The sequence below is a fragment of the Lotus japonicus genome, chromosome 5 (assembly GCF_012489685.1).
Source record: "Lotus japonicus ecotype B-129 chromosome 5, LjGifu_v1.2".
NCBI lineage: Eukaryota > Viridiplantae > Streptophyta > Magnoliopsida > Fabales > Fabaceae > Lotus > Lotus japonicus.
This window is the reverse complement of record NC_080045.1, coordinates 3214585-3231296: the sequence shown is the minus strand read 5'-3', so window position 1 is coordinate 3231296 and position 16712 is coordinate 3214585. Positions and strand designations below refer to the sequence as shown.

At 37.4% G+C, this 16712-nt stretch overlaps 2 protein-coding genes across 8 annotated transcripts; one reads left to right on the top strand and one right to left on the bottom strand.

Moving 5' to 3' along the window:
- Positions 1-2220: 2220 nt before the first annotated feature.
- Positions 2221-6073, top strand: LOC130717320 (uncharacterized). Of its 4 annotated transcripts, none has more exons than XM_057567513.1 (6): positions 2222-2409; positions 2992-3122; positions 3625-3801; positions 4256-4354; positions 4592-4837; positions 5452-6073. In XM_057567513.1, exons 2-6 carry the CDS (start codon positions 3057-3059, stop codon positions 5752-5754), a joined length of 891 nt encoding a protein of 296 aa, XP_057423496.1. In that variant the 5' UTR covers positions 2222-2409; positions 2992-3056; the 3' UTR covers positions 5755-6073. The 4 variants fall into 4 exon arrangements, with proteins under 4 accessions (XP_057423499.1, XP_057423496.1, XP_057423497.1 ...); XM_057567514.1 differs by having other exon boundaries at positions 2223-2386; XM_057567515.1 differs by lacking the exon at positions 2222-2409 and adding an exon at positions 2457-2879.
- A 124-nt stretch (positions 6074-6197) lies between these two features.
- On the bottom strand, positions 6198-10255 carry LOC130717319 (uncharacterized protein At1g01500). 4 transcript variants are annotated; one of them, XM_057567508.1, is made up of 3 exons: positions 10137-10255; positions 8785-9599; positions 6198-6677 (listed from the first exon to the last, which is right to left on the bottom strand). In XM_057567508.1, the coding sequence occupies exons 2-3, from the start codon at positions 9496-9498 to the stop codon at positions 6441-6443; spliced, it is 951 nt and encodes a 316-aa protein (XP_057423491.1). In that variant the 5' UTR covers positions 9499-9599; positions 10137-10255; the 3' UTR covers positions 6198-6440. The 4 variants fall into 4 exon arrangements, with proteins under 4 accessions (XP_057423491.1, XP_057423495.1, XP_057423494.1 ...); XM_057567512.1 differs by having other exon boundaries at positions 10171-10231; XM_057567511.1 differs by lacking the exon at positions 10137-10255 and adding an exon at positions 9940-10069.
- Between the last annotated feature and the right edge of the window lie 6457 nt (positions 10256-16712).

Sequence of the window (16712 nt, the reverse complement as noted above, 5' to 3'; positions counted from 1 at the left end):
AAACACTATAGACTTGACACCATTGGTGGATTTGAAATAAGTTATCAACCAGAGTTAATTATCGGAAAAGGACAAGATTCGAATTGAGTGGTACATATTCAAACACAGTTACCCATACATTAAAACAAACATTACATAGCTGTCACCACTTGAAAATTATTAAAGCAAACATTAAAGCAAACATTAAAGCAAACACTACAGACTTCACATCACTGACAAGTTTGACCGAATACAGACAAAGACTCGCTTGAAATTAATTTTCAAATAGCTCTTTGGACAACTGCTCTAACAACTCTTTCTTACGGTCATTGAGATGCTCTTCCGAAGTTAGCTTTAGATACATACTAATTTTCTTAGCATTAGTCTTCTCTTTCATCGCATTAGTCTTATTTTTAATCAATTCGTTAGTCTCTGCTTACACCGATGCTATCTTGTCCAATCGTTCAAGCTCTTTCTCCTTGAATTGGATATAAGAATCCCACTCTTTGTCCACCTCCTCGTCGGCATCTTCTCTAATTTTCTTTTTACTCTTTTTTTTAGCTGCCTCCCTACCCATTGGACGAGGAATTGATCCTATAGAGTTTGAGCCACTTGCATCACTGTCGTGTGATCTCTTAGATCCACTACTTCTCGAGCCACTATTTCCTCCTACCTGACTACAAAAACGTGGTTGATCACGGAGAACGCGCCATTCTTCCATCAAAGTAAATTGACCAATCTTCCCACTTGCGAATAATTCCTGCGCTCTTGCGATAACATCATCCTCCGACCAACCGCTTCGGTGCTCACGCTTAGCGCTATCATAAGCGCCAATCCATTTACCCAGTCTTGTGTTCATATAATTCCAACGGTTTCGGCAGGCAACCCAATCGCGCGGAGGATCGAATGAGCAATGCTCATTACAATACTCAACAATATCTCTCCAAAATGTTTCTCCTTTCTGGTTTCTTCCGACAACACTGTTTGTTCCACAATTAATCCACCCACTAATTAGCACTAGATTTTGTGCAGTGTTCCATGCGGGTGAATGGGCTTTTTTGCTCTTAGGAGTGATTTCATTGACTTCATTATCAGCTGACCCGCTACCAAGATTGACTTGTGTTGAAAATTTCGGAAATTCCGGTACATCAACACTCGGAAAATTTGCAGGAACCACTGGCATATAACCACTAGACTGGGGTGTTTGAGATGAATATCTCACAGATCCATAAGATGGATGAGAGTTTGGAACAATTGATGTCTGGTTAAAATTTTGTATGTTTTGAGGAGGTTGGTACGAATATTGATTTGGATCTGGATAATAGTTTGGATTTCGAGGACGTTGGTTGGAGATTTGATGTGGGACTTGATAATAGTTTGGATTTTGAGGACGTTGGTTGAAGAGTTGATGTGAGACTTGATAATTGGTGGGATTTTGAGGACGTTGGTAAGAAATTTGATTTGGATCTTCATAGTTGTTGTGATTTTGGTTGTAAAATGGGTTGTTTGAAGAATTATGGGTGTTGAAATGGTGATTGTTGGGATCCATTTCAATACAAATGCTAATAGATAGATAAATAAGATGGTGAGAGAGATAATAAGAGAGTGAAAAAACTTGGTTTTTTTTTCTGTGTCCAAATCAAACGAACCAAGTCTCTATTTATAGAGAAAAAAAAATCATGAATTTTGGTATAATTTTTTTTTTCAGAAAATAATTTTTTTGATGAAATAATTGAGTTCAAAAGATAAGGAAAAACGAAATCTGGAGCCACAAATCAGAACGAGCCACGTGGCAGGAGCAAAAAAAAAATTCTCTTTCCTGCAGACAAGGCGCGTCACGTGGCACACCGCAGGCTCTTTAATTTTGTTGAAAATCTTCAACAATTTTCTTCTCTCTTTTCCCTTTCAACCAACTTCAACAACCACTAAACCCCTCACGTGTTCTGCACGCGCCTGCGGTGGCCACTGGCCTCGCGCCACGTGGCACACCGCAGGCTCTTTAATTTTGTTGAAAATCTTCAACAATTTTCTTCTCTCTTTTCCCTTTCAACCAACTTCAACAACCACTAAACCCCTCGCGTGTTCTGCGGTGGCCACTGGCCTCGCGCCACGTGGCACACTGCATACTCTTTAATTTTGTTGAAAATCTTCAACAATTTTCTTCTCTCTTTTCCCTTTCAACCAACTTCAACAACCACTAAACCCCTTTAACAAAATTCAACAACATTAAACAATCAATTCAACCATCCATTGTGGATGGTCTAACACTTGCTCTTTCTCTTCTCTCCTCAGTCTTGAGTCAATATTCCACAACATCTTTGGGTGGTTGGGAATCAGTGTCTTCTTGTGAAGTAGTTGATGACTTGATGACTCATAAACCCACACACAAGCATAGAATGGCATGAAGGTGAAGCTCTTGCTAAACTAAAGGTTCTCTCTTTCTGTTCATTTCGCTGTGTGGTTAATTTATAGATGTTACCTCTTCCTTTTTTTTTTGTTAGAATTTCGGTGATTTCTACTTATTTTTGCTAGCATGGCAAAGTATGATATGAAATTGTATTCATTCTCTTTGCCTTTTATGGATCTGTTATAATGAGAAGAGAAAACTCCTCCTAAAGACTTAGAAGAGAAGAATTATGTTTATTAATTACATCTCCAAGTAGAGATTGTGAGAAAGTAACTAGTAAACATGGATGACAAAGGATTTGAAAATGCCTATTAAAGCATCCTGGAGTTTTGGAGATATATATTTATATATTAGAGAAACTATAACAGACTAGTGGTGACTGGTGATTAATAGACTTTATAGCATGTTTAAATCAGTTTCTCTATTCTGACATTCGGAAACTACTCCTCGAAACTTATCATTCGGAATTGATTTTGACTTTTGAATCAATTGTGTAAGAATTTGTAATTTATGAACTTCTACAGACAGTATATGTATCCTTGTTCTGGGTTTTTTATGGCTTTTGCTTTAGTTAATGATTGTTTATTTTTGTTTGTGGTTTTCAGTAAGATAGGAATTGGTTGTCAAAAACAAAAACACTAGTTTCCAAGTTCAGGAATCTTCAGTTGCCATGTTTCATCTTTGGAGCAATTCTCAACAGGACCAAGAAAAGGACGAGCTTAATGCTGAATCCAAGGTAAGTTGTTTTTGTGTGGGACTGTGGGAGTAAATAACCAATTCTCAACACTGTAAGGATGTTAGCACGCACTTTAAATTACAAGTGAATGAAACTTTTCTCATGGATTGCGATGCAAGTCCATTCATATTACATTCAACTGGTATCCAAACACATCTAATTCTTATATAAAATTCTCTCAAAAAATTATTCCCCAAACTATCTTTTGTCCTTCACTTCATATGAAGAAGGGAAGATAATTTGGGACACCTTAGTGGAAAATTTGCATACTTTTATTGAAAAGTTGTATAAGAACAAAGTTTAGAGCGTGTTAGCTTAGAGGGGAAATTGATGGTTTACTGTTTCATTTAGGGATTGTTAGAAATATAACAAACATATTAATGTGTCAATTATCCAACAGTTTAACTTTTTGAGATAGTTGGTTAATGACAATGATGTTATATTATCACCTGTTAAGTAAGCTTCATGGATCTGATTCTGAATATTAAATTTCTACTACCAGATTAGAGAGCTCAAGGGTGCAATTGGGCCCTTATCAGGAAATAGCTTGAAGTACTGCACTGATGCTTGTTTGAGGAAATATCTGGAATCTCGCGACTGGAATGTAGACAAGTCCAAGAAGATGTTGGAGGACACACTGAGGTGGAGATCAACCTATAAGCCTGAGGAAATTCGTTGGGTGAGCCACGAGTTTGGTCTCATTCTTAATGATTTTGATGCATAGGATTTGACTTCTAAAGTGAGAAATATGCGTGTTTGGATACTAGTTGAGCGAAACGTGAACAGATATTTTCATTTCAATCCATAAGAAGAGTTTCGTTCACTTTTTATTTTAATGCGTGTGCTAACGTCCATTTCCATAGATGTCAATGAATATCCAAACACAGCCAAAGTCACATTAAAGGGGTAAAAAGCAAGTCATCACCAATGTTGATTGAAAAATCTAAGGAATGAGATTATGATCATAGATTTGCACATGTATAATAAACTATAATGTTCTTTAAATCTCAATCACTGATTTCTCAATCAACAGTGGTGGTAATTTACTTTACAGTTACTCATTCACTTTAGAGGAGCTGAATTCTGTAGCAGAAATATGGTTTCAAATGCTGTAAGGTGGTGTCATTTTTCAGCATGAGGTTGCAATGGAAGGGGAAACAGGGAAAGTGTACAGAGCAAGCTTTCATGACAGACAAGGAAGAGTTGTTCTTATTTTGAGACCTGGAATGCAGGTATATCATGGTTTAGGGATGTTTGGTGTTGGGGAGACAAAGAAAGCCACAGCAACAATGAAACAAGACACCAAGAGAACCTTAAAGCTTCGGGTGGAGATCGTGGTATCCCATTCGCTTGGTATCTTGTTTCGCTGGCCCATTTTCTATTGCTCCCTATGTCTCCCCAGCATTTGCTTTAAGTATGATTTCCTAGAGCTTAATGGGTATAGAAATTTATTACTTGATGTGTTGCAGAACACTTTTTCAATGGAGAATCAGATAAGGCATCTTGTGTATCTTATGGAAAATGCCATGCTTAACCTTCCACTCGGTCAAGAGCAAATGGCATGGTTGATAGACTTCAATGGATGGTCATTGACGAACAGTGTGCCCATCAAAACAACAAGAGAAACCATCAACATTCTACAGAATCACTATCCCGAGAGGCTTGGCATAGCATTTCTTTACAACCCTCCTCGAGTTTTTGAAGCTTTTTGGAAGGTTTGATGAGTTTGTTCTCAGTATTAGCATTATGAAAGCGTAAAAAATAATATTGCATCTTTTCATGCCTCATATAGCCACTAATATTGATATTATCAATGGTGCGTTCAGGTAAACAACTTAACTAAGCGCGTCATAAACTTTTACCATTTGAAAGAGCTTATTTCAACTTAACTTGTAGCATGAGTGCTAATGCAAGTGTTTTATATAAGCTTGTGGAAACAACTTATCAACTATATATAAGCTATTTTGAGCTTATTTCAATAAGCTTCTTAAACTAGCTTATGTATAAATGTTAGTGATAATCGTTTAATGCTATAAGCGCTATATGAAGTTGTTTACCCAAACGCACCCTAGTTTGATAAACTCACTGAAATAAGCTTAAAATAGCTCATAGGTAGGTATAAGTGTTTATTCATAAGTTAATCTCAGTGATTTATCAAAACAGCTTATAGCTAAATCATAAGCTATTTTCGCATGCTTGTTCAAACACTTGTATAAGGGTTTATGTTATAAGATAAACTCTTCCAGGTGCGGCGTAAATTTCAGCCCTAAATGGAGACAAAATTCTGATTCCATTTTAATACTTAAGGGTTATACTTCTATTTATGCAGATAGTCAAGTACTTCATGGATACTAAGACATTTCAGAAGGTGAAGTTTGTCTATTCTGAGAATAAAGATAGCGTGGAGCTCATGAGGTCTTACTTTGATGAGGAAAATCTTCCCAAAGAACTAGGTGGAAAAAGCTTAATGAACTATAACCATGAGGAGTTCTCCAAATTAATGACTCAGGATGATTTAAAATGTGCAGCATTTTGGGAATCTGAGGACATGCACTCAAACCACATTTCTAAAGGGCATTTTTCCGCAGAGGTTGCTCCTGAGCCAGTTTGCAATGGAAGTTCAGCAACATGAGGCACTCAACCTCTTGTTAACTTGGTGGAGATATAAACACTAATCATCACTAAGCCATTAACTCAGGGCACATCAGTAGTTTAGTTATTACTGCTAAGAAGGATTAATAATACATTTATCCTTTGTTTATTGTATCTCTATTCCATGCGGATAAGCTACAATTGTTCCTTAGGAAGCAGACTTAGCTCAAGCTGCAGCCTGCAGGGACTTGAGAAAACATGGCAATGTTGATGATTAAGTGTGTTTCCAAATGTGTTTGCACTAATGCAAATAGAATTTTACACGCACTTTTAAATAAAAAAAAATGAACAATTTATCATGTATTGACTTGAAACTTGAAAGTCTTTTCATGTTGTATTTAACTAGTATCCGAACACACTGAATAAGTACTCAATTAACTATAAAAACTACCACGCCATTATGGTACTATCTCTTGCATCAGATTGTCAGAAAACACTTCCATTTACCTGAAAACATATTTCATACAAGTGTTTTATTTACAACCTACAGGCTCACCTAATCCCAACGACAATAGTTGAACATTTTTTCAGTACCTGTGTAACAAGAACATTTCTTTGAAAGAAAATATGCAGAAAGTTATTAGAATAAAAAAGGTTACAACTGATAGCTAGTTCCCTTCAAATTCAAACTATAGAACATATGAATTCCAACAAAAAAGGGTTTTATTATATGAACCTCCTCTTAAAACTACGAGTTGTTGCTTGGTATGAGCGTGCTAATAGACTAACTCCTATACCAACTCCTACACAGATTCCAAGCCCTATTCCAACACCAACTCTTACACCAGCATTAAACCATGATAGTTCACCCTCTTCCAAATCTATAGAATCTGTTCTTTGCCAATACATGCTGCTGAAGTCCCCTTCATGTTCTGGTTTGAAGCTTCTGCATTCAGCAGCTACCTGTGAAGCAAAACAGAAAAAAAGTCATGTCACAGAAACTCCCTCATAAAATTCCCCTAAGTACTTAGAAATTCCATTGTTATTATTTTTTGTCAGTAGCTATGAAATTGAAAACAAATACAACAACAACAAAAGCCTTATCCCCTAGGTGAGGTCAGCTATGTGGATTACTGATCCATATTGAAGATATTGGCCAATTTTACGTTGTCTGCCGAAGACCTAACACAACCTTTCTCTTCTATCCGGGCTTAGATCCGGCTATGCAATAATAACTCAACAATTCACATGGCACAAATAACTGTTTTAGATGATCGTAGGATCTGCTTAATTGGAACTATGACTATTCATGCAAAGATAATCCATGTATAGAGCAAAGCATAGATTCTTCTAACTAACTACTGTAAAGAAGATGAAACCATAAATGAAAAAGTCAAGCTCTTAATGCAGATTTCAGTGTTAATGCGATTGTATCATAAAAAAAGGGTAGATTGAATGTTTTGGTGTAATTTGACTAGACTTTGCGGATTCATTTTAGCAACTCACACCTTCTAGTTGGATATTACCTTTTGAAGTTAGAAAAGATGATGGAAATATGAAACAGAAATTCAAATTGCCAAGCTATTTTAAAAAATGACATTTTTCTTGTAGCCAATTTATCTGGAAGTAAGCTTAGAAATCCTACACAGTGAAACTACAGATCATGAATCATGCTTAAACTGTTATACAGGTTTCACTTAAGAGAAAGATTAAATTCCACAAAGATGAAGATAAATAAAGGGTGAACTTGGGTATATGCAAATCATATTACTACATCCACAATGTAAAGGTGACATGTGACCAAATTAGGTGATTATTATTGAAAATATGGTTATTAGATTATCTTAATCCTTCTTGTCTCCTCAAGAGTTTTTGAGAATGAAATGTAACCATGACCTCACATTTCATTTGTTTTTTTCCAAATGTACTATTAGTATGTTTGAATCAGCTTCTTTTTCATCAGAAACAATTCCGAAACCGAAAAACTACTCAAAGAAGCTTCTCGCAAAAAGATTTTGATTTCAGAATCAATTATAGAAGGGTTACCAAACAAGCACATATCTGGATTATGGGGTTATATCATACAAAAATCAAGCCCTTTTAGCTTCAAGCACACATACAGATGCACAGACACTACCTACAAAGAGTGCAGACCCACTACCAATTGTCCTTTAGTGGGGTAGGGCAGAGGTTGTTTACCAAGGGCATTGGAGAATACCAAACAGAAAATAATAAGGTAAAAAGTTAGTACTTCCCCATGAATAAAAAAAAATTAATGTGTTGTGACTTGTGTGCCTGCCCATACTACAATGACACTTCCAGGATAAGATTTTATTCAGTAGTTGGGACTTGGGACCAATGTCTGAAGAAAAAGGGACCAAAACACAGATAATAGTAGACTTCTATCATCTTTGGTTCTTCAATAGGAAGCTCAGTAATCACTTATGGGGAGAAGCTACAAAGTATAATTTCTGAAGTCACTTTTAGATCGTCTGTCCACCACCAATCCAAACATACTATTTATATTATCCAGCAAAGGAAGTTTAGTCATAGAACATCATATATATGAAATTTCAGTATTATCCAGATTCTGTATTAACCAGGGAATATGCCACATTTTAGTTCTAGAATAGAGTTTATGCGGTCATAATTTCATACAAAACTAGTATTTTCCAGGATAATTGCTTAGTTTAAAAAATATGCATCCAATGATATCCTAATGCATAAACATCTTAATTAAACACTTACGGCGATAAGCACCTATCGTATAAACGCTTATTCATATATATGTTAATCTGAGAAACCTATTGGAATGAGATGAAAATAGGTTATGGATAAGCATAAGCTCTCACTTATAAGCTAATATGAGCTGCTTATGAAAATAAGCTCAAAACAGCTAGGCCATAAAAGTTCTTCCAAACACTTGCATAAACATTTATGCTATGTTTATGCTATAAAATAAGCTCTTCCAAACAAGGGCCAAATCTAAAAGATACGAGCATCAGAACATCATGTAAAAATATGGTCCAATTTATGCTTATGTAAATCAAAAGCTGTTCTGAAATTTTACCTGCAAATGGAGTCCATTATGAGGTACATCTTTGTGGCATTCAGCTGATTCATATTCTGGAATGACGTCCAATGTGCATTTTCTGTTATGTTTCTTCCTGCAATTGAGCTGCAGAGTCTTGGTTAAGATTATAGGTGTTCCTGAGAAGCAGCCAGCAACATAAACCTCAATTTCAGGAACAGCAACATGTTTTCCTCTGAAGAAACCACTGTTACTTGTCATTTCTGTGTGACAATTCATGCTCCATTTCTTAGCATTACTTCTTGATTCCTCAACAAACCCATTTCCATTTGACATCTCAAGAACCCCAGAGAGAAGAACACAGTGATCTTTATCATCATAAACCTCAAACTTCACGCTCCCGGTTAAACGTATGCTATCTGTGTTCACAAAGGTAGCTTCTTCCGATTTCCGATCAACACGGTTCCTTCTGAGAACTGAAGACTCTCCTTCATCAGTGTACATGCTACTCCTCACACCATTCACCTCTAAAAGGGTGTCAGGGCTGAGAGGAGTGTGATTGAGATGCAGAAACTCAGGGGTGGTTTCATCCACCTGAAAGCCACTAACTCTCACAAAAAAAACTCTCATATCAAACCAACTTGATGATAGTTTGGTGCAGGGTTTGTAAGGAGAGGGTTTAATCATCTGAAGGATTCTATGTGCAGATTCTCCATTGTATGATGATGCCTCATAAGGCCCTTCCATGTTCATATATCAAATCACTCAAATTCACTCAAAACTTCTCTCATATAGATGGTGTGCATCATTGGTAGTGGAGCCACCACAGTCCACATCAGATTGCTTATTGAAACCTGTTTCACAATCAACAAAAACACTTTATATTCTTAGATAATTCAAGGAACAAATCTTGTATAACTTCCAAAAACAATAAACAATTAGCCTGCTTGGACCAACTTTTTTTCCCTCAGAATCAATTATAAATACCAAAACAAAAGTTTCTCCTCATAATTGATTCTAAACTTCTAAACATGCAAAAAGGGTATATAACATGGTTAAAAACCAAATCTATGGAAATAAACCAGCAAATCTTGAATTACATGGAAGAAGGAACACAAGAGTTGAAGAAGTGTGAAATTAAAGAGTATTTATATCTTTTAGCTAGCTAATAGCACGTCATATATAATTGTTTACTTGGAGCTAAATTTGTCAGTTTATTTCAGGATGGTGCATGACCACAAACAAATTCAAATCCCTCTATTTCCACAAATAAACTCTAACCAAGGAAAAAATTTCATTCACAACTTTCAGATTATGATACTTTCTATCCATTAAGCACAACCACGAACTCTTAACTCTTATATATGCCATCAAATTCTAAAACTAAGTACCTTTCAGATTGTTGTCCACATAACAAGCACCAACCTTTTGATACAGAACATCCAAGTTCTCTGTCGTGGCAGGCTGGCAGCATGAACAACTGTGTTCTTGAGAAAAACATATATATGCCAATAATAACAATAATTAAATATATCATAAGCTAAGCAAAATAAGTATATACTTGAAGGGTCATTTTTATGTTCCTAAATGTTGGGGAGAGTCACGGCGAGGACCCACGGGGCAAGGTCGAGGGGAAACACCAAGGAGATCTTGGACACCACATCTTAACCCAAAACCTTAAGGCATTAGGTTTATGGGTCACATCTCTTATAAACTCTCCAACAATCTCCCCCTCAAGTGTGAGTCCTTCAACCACATCACCCATGGTCCTCCCGTCTGCGGAAGCTATCCACCTTGCACCGCCGTTCACTGCCAACGGAACCCGCCGCCTAACCATACTGCTAGGAAGACTTTCGACACAAGGAGCCGTCATGGTCCCACGAACCATCGGCTCTGATACCACTTGTTGGGGGAGACAGGGGAGCCCATGGGCCGAGGAGCAAGACACCAAGAGATCTTGGACACCAAATCTTAACCCAAAACCTTCTATTATTGCTCCCAACAACTGGTATCAAGAGCTTTAGGTTCGTGGGATAGATCCTCAGTTTAGAGGAAGAAGTGGGAGCAATGGCGCTAGAAGAAGGGAAGGTGAAGATCGAGAGGTTCGATGGCAGAGACTTCGGGTTTTGGAAGATGCAGATGGAGGACTATCTGTACCAAAAGAAGTTGTATCAACCCTTGACAGGGAAGAAGCCAAACGACATGAAGCAGGAAGACTGGGATCTGTTAGATCGACAGGCCCTTGGTGTGATCAGATTGACGTTATCCAAAAATGTTGCCTTCAACATTGTGAATGAGAAGACTACTGCAGATCTGATGAAGGCATTATCAAATATGTACGAGAAGCCATCTGCCGCTAATAAAGTACATCTGATACGACGTCTATTCAATCTCAGAATGGGAGAAGGTAACTCTGTAACTGAACACATTAATAGCTTTAATACAATTATTTCGCAGCTATCGTCAGTGAAGATTACCTTTGACGACGAATTGATGGCCTTGAGTCTGTTACAATCCTTACCGGATAGTTGGGCTGCAACTGTCACTGCGGTTAGTAACTCCGCAAGGGATAACAAGCTGAAGTTTGATGACATCAGAGACCTGATCTTAAGCGAAGATATTCGCAGGAAAGATTCAGGAGAGTCTTCAAACACTTCCGGTTCAGCATTGAATACTGAAAGTAGAGGAAGAGGTAGCCAGAAGAGTCACAATCAAAGCCAAGGCCGAGGCAGATCAAAATCAAGAGGCAGAAGTCAGACAAGAGTCAGGAATGACATCACTTGCTGGAATTGTGACAAGAAAGGTCACTTCACCAATCAATGCAAAGCCCCAAGGAAGAAGAAGAATTACCAAAAGAGGCAAGATGATGATGAATCTGCTAATGCAGCAACTGAGGAAGTAGCAGACGCATTAATTTGCAGCTTGGATAGTCCTGTTGATTCATGGGTTATTGATTCAGGTGCATCTTTTCATACTATTCCTTCAAAAGAATTATTATCTAACTATATATGTGGAAAGTTTGGAAAGGTTTATCTTGCAGATGGAAAACCACTTGATATTGTGGGAAGAGGTGATATTGATATCAGATCCTCTAATGGAATTCTCTGGACATTGCATAATGTCAGACATGTCCCTGGAATAAAGAGAAATTTGATCTCTATAGGCCAGTTGGATGATGAGGGTTATCACACCACTTTTGGGGGTGGAGCTTGGAAGGTGACGAAAGGCAATCTGGTTGTAGCTCGAGGAAAGAAACGAGGCTCCCTTTATATGGTTGCAGAGGAGGACATGATAGCAGTAACTGAAGCTGTCAATAGCTCATCTATATGGCATCAAAGACTTGGACACATGAGTGAAAAAGGAATGAAGATAATGGCATCAAAGGGTAAGGTGTCAAATCTGAAGCATGTTGATCTTGGTGTTTGTGAGCATTGCATTTTGGGGAAACAGAGAAAGGTTAGCTTCTCAAAAGCAGGCAGAAAATCAAAATCAGAAAAGCTCGAATTGGTGCATACAGATGTGTGGGGTCCAGCCCCAGTGAAATCTCTTGGAGGTTCACGCTATTATGTCACCTTCATAGATGACTCAACAAGAAAGGTATGGGTTTATTTTCTCAAAAATAAATCTGATGTGTTTTCTGTATTTAAAGGGTGGAAAACAGAAGTTGAAAATCAGACAGGTTTGAAGATTAAGAGTCTGAAATCTGATAATGGCGGGGAGTATGACAACCAGGAGTTCAAAAAGTTTTGTTCAGAAAATGGGATCAGAATGATCAAGACAATACCAGGTACACCTGAGCAAAATGGTGTCGCGGAAAGAATGAACAGGACCTTGAACGAAAGGGCTAAATGTATGCGAATCCAGTCCGGGTTGCCAAAAATGTTTTGGGCAGATGCCATTAATACAGCAGCTTACCTGATGAATCGGGGACCATCTGTTCCCTTGGATTATCAATTGCCTGAAGAGGTATGGTCTGGAAAGGAGGTAAGTCTTTCACATTTGAAAGTCTTCGGTAGTGTCTCTTATGTTCTTATAGACTCTGATAGGAGAGACAAATTGGACCCCAAGGCCATAAAATGTTTCTTTATTGGTTATGGGTCTGATATGTATGGCTACAGGTTTTGGGATGAACAAAACAGGAAAATCATTAGAAGCAGAAATGTTACTTTTAATGAAAGTGTGCTTTATAAAGACAGGTCTTATGCAGAATCTATGAGTTCAAGTAAACAGTTGAAACTTTCTGAAAGAGTGGCATTGGAAGAAATTTCAGAAAGTGATGTAGCCAAAAGAAACCAGATTAATCCTGAGAACGAGGATGATGAGGTAGAAGTTGAGCTGGAACAAGAGCCAACAGCAGTAATTGAAACTCCTATAACTCAAGTGAGGAGATCTACAAGAACGCCGAAAGCACCACAAAGGTATTCTCCTTCGTTGAATTATTTATTGTTAACTGATGCTGGAGAGCCAGAATATTTTGGTGAAGCCATGCAGGGGAATGACTCTATCAAGTGGGAGCTAGCAATGAAAGACGAGATGACGTCCCTTCAGAAGAATGGAACATGGTCTTTGACCAAGTTACCAGAAGGAAAGAAAGCTCTACAGAACAGATGGGTCTATAGACTGAAGGAAGAATCTGATGGCAGCAGAAGGTACAAGGCAAGACTTGTAGTGAAAGGGTTTCAGCAGAAGCAAGGAATTGACTTCACAGAGATTTTTCTCCGGTTGTCAAAATGACCACTATAAGAGTTATCCTGAGTATTGTAGCTGCAGAGAATCTTCACTTGGAGCAGTTAGATGTTAAAACTGCATTCCTACATGGTGATTTGGAAGAAGAGATTTATATGACACAACCTGAAGGTTTTGAAGTTCCAGGCACGAAGAATCTTGTATGCAAGCTTCACAAAAACTTGTACGGTCTGAAACAGGCACCGAGACAGTGGTACAAGAAGTTTAATGAGTTTATGAGCAACTCAGGTTTTAATAGATGTGACATGGATCATTGTTGCTATGTTAAGAAATTTGCTGACAGTTATATTATTCTTGCTTTGTATGTTGATGACATGTTGATAGCAGGATCAAATATGACTGAAATTAACAGGTTGAAGCAACAGATGTCAGAAAACTTTGAGATGAAGGATCTTGGTCCAGCCAAACAAATCCTTGGTATGAGGATTTCCAGAAATAGATCAGAAGGTGTTCTAAAGTTGTCCCAAGAGAAATATGTTGAAAAATTACTGGACAGATTCAACGTTGGAGATGCCAATACCAGAAGCACCCCTTTGGGAAATCACTTAAAGTTTTCAAAGAAGCAGTCCCCACAAACAGGTGAAGAAGAAAGTTACATGTCAACATTTCCTTATGCATCTGCAGTAGGGAGCTTGATGTATGCTATGGTTTGTACAAGACCTGATATAGCACATGCAGTGGGAGTTGTCAGCAGATTCATGTCAAATCCTGGGAAGGAGCATTGGGAAGGTGTAAAGTGGATACTGAGATATCTGAAGGGTTCTTCAAGAATGTGTCTATGCTTTAGAAGAAATGATCTCACTTTACAGGGGTTTTCTGATGCAGATCTAGGAGGAGACTCAGATGGTGGAAAAAGCACCTCAGGTTATATTTTCACCTTAGGAGGAACTGCTGTGAGTTGGAAGTCTAAACTTCAAAATAGAGTTGCTCTCTCAACCACTGAATCAGAATATGTTGCCATTTCAGAAGCAGCCAAGGAGATGATATGGCTGAAGAATTTTCTCAAAGAATTGGGAAAAGAACAAGATGTTCCTCCATTGTTTAGTGACAGTCAAAGTGCTATTTGCCTTGCAAAAAATCCTGTCTTTCACTCCAGATGCAAGCACATACAGATGAAGTATCATTTCATCAGAGAACTTATCAATGATGAAGAATTATCTCTGTTGAAGATCTTAGGATCAGAGAATCCAGCTGATATGTTGACCAAGACTGTTACAGCTGATAAGCTGAGGCTTTGCATTGCCTCAGCTGGCCTTCGAGGATAATTGAAGACGAAGGCGCTACACTAGGTGGAGAGCAGATTAGCTTATTGCTTACAAGAAGTACTACAATTAGACTCCAAGTGGGAGAATTGTTATGTTATGTAGTTTATTTGTAGTCCCACATTGCTTATGTAGTCTATTTGTAAGTCCCACATCGCTTAGAATAAGGAGGAGGTTGACTTACTCCTAGTATATATAAGCACCTCATTGAAAGCATTATACACACCAAAGAAATATTACTACCTAGTGTAGCCGTGGACGTAGGTACACACATTGTGTTCCGAACCACGTTAAAAACTCCTGTGTTATATTTCTTTCTCTCTTCTCTCCTTTCTATTATTGCTCCCAACACTAAAATAAAAGGTATCCTTTTGTATTATTCTATTTGGATTTCTCTTTTCTTCTTGAAAAAAATTTACGTGAGAGGATAGCGCTCAAGTTCAAGGTAAAGAAAACTGTCGGACTCAATGAACAATTATACTAGACCGACTACATTTGTCTCATCTCTAGGGATAAGTGGAGGCTCGAACCTGTCAACTTTAAAGCTCTATCATACTCCACTTAACCAATCTTTTGGATTATTTGTATTTCTCTTTTGCTAGAGCTAGCTTTATTTAAGATGTTTTTGTTAAACATCTTAATTAAGCAGCAAATGTTCATAAGTTTATTTTAAAACTTTCTTAAAATAATTTCAAAGTTATATATTTTTGTTCATAAATTATTTTAAGTAGTTAATGAAAATAAGGTTAAAAGAATTTGTTAGGAAGTCATAAATATTTCGATAATCTTACTTGTTTTAGTACATAACTTCATAATCGTATTCTATAAGTATTTATGTTGTAATTTTTTTTTTGTTGAATCTGTTGCAATGTAAATTTATATAAACTCTTCAAAATGAAATCATAACCTTATTTGATTTCAAAATGGCATTATACACATAACACATTGAAGCTACTATTAATTTATTGGCATCATGATGGATCCTATATTATTAATATTCCAAGGAAATGGGTCTTCTGAGTTCTGACCAGAAAATTTCATCTTATCCGATAGATACAAAGAGTTTGCCACTTACAACTTAAGGGGTCGGTGTGTCCGAGGCGATGTCATGAATATGAATGTTTTAGAAAACCTGAGGATTAATTGGTTGAATTAGAATAGATTGGAAAATTAATCTTTAAAAAGATAGACACATAGACACCTGATTCCGCTTTCATTGATAGATATACTCATCAATTTCCACCAACCTCCACCACCACAACCACCATCACCACCACTACTACTACCACCACCATCATCTCCATTACCTTCCAACACCACTACCGCCGCTACTACCTACAACATTGCCACCATCACAATTCTCTCCACCAACACCATCCATACAACTACCATCACTACCCAGCACCGCCCACCACCACCATCGCCACTGCTACCGCCACTACCATTATCTACCGCCACAACGTACCACCACCACTACCATTGTGCCCGCTACCGCCACGTGTTACCTCTGTCGCTACCATCCATCATCATTTTCACCACTCACTAACACCGTCCTCATTTTTATATTATCTATTATTACTCAATATTTCATAAAATATAGAATTATATTAATTTGAAGAATATGATAAGTTATACAGTGTACGACAAAACGCCGTATAATGTTAGATTTTTATCAGTCTAATATTATCAGACTTTATACTATCACACTTTACACATACCAAATGAGCTCTTGGGCTTTTTTTTGTATTTAATAGTGGGCGACAGCCCAGAAAAACAGCCCTTAGGCTCTTCCGCTCTTTTGACAAGCGTTGAGTATATAAAACAAAATACGAAGCTTCGTTTAAGATATGATTAAAAAGGTATTCCCCAACTTAAATGAATTTGTCTGATGTACACATAAAATAGCATATCATAGACTCATAGTCATAGATTGCTATAATTTGGTCCCCCTAAACAAAC

Coding starts and splice junctions, on each gene's coding strand:
- LOC130717320 (XM_057567513.1), top strand. CDS start 3,057: ATGTTTCATCTTTGGAGCAATTCTCAACAGGACCAAGAAAAGGACGAG. Junction 3,802..4,255: donor AGCCTGAGGAAATTCGTTGG/GTGAGCCACGAG, acceptor GTCATTTTTCAG/CATGAGGTTGCAATGGAAGG. Junction 4,838..5,451: donor TTTTTGAAGCTTTTTGGAAG/GTTTGATGAGTT, acceptor CTATTTATGCAG/ATAGTCAAGTACTTCATGGA.
- LOC130717319 (XM_057567508.1), bottom strand. CDS start 9,498: ATGAACATGGAAGGGCCTTATGAGGCATCATCATACAATGGAGAATCT. Junction 6,678..8,784: donor ATAATGGACTCCATTTGCAG/GTAAAATTTCAG, acceptor TTTGCTTCACAG/GTAGCTGCTGAATGCAGAAG.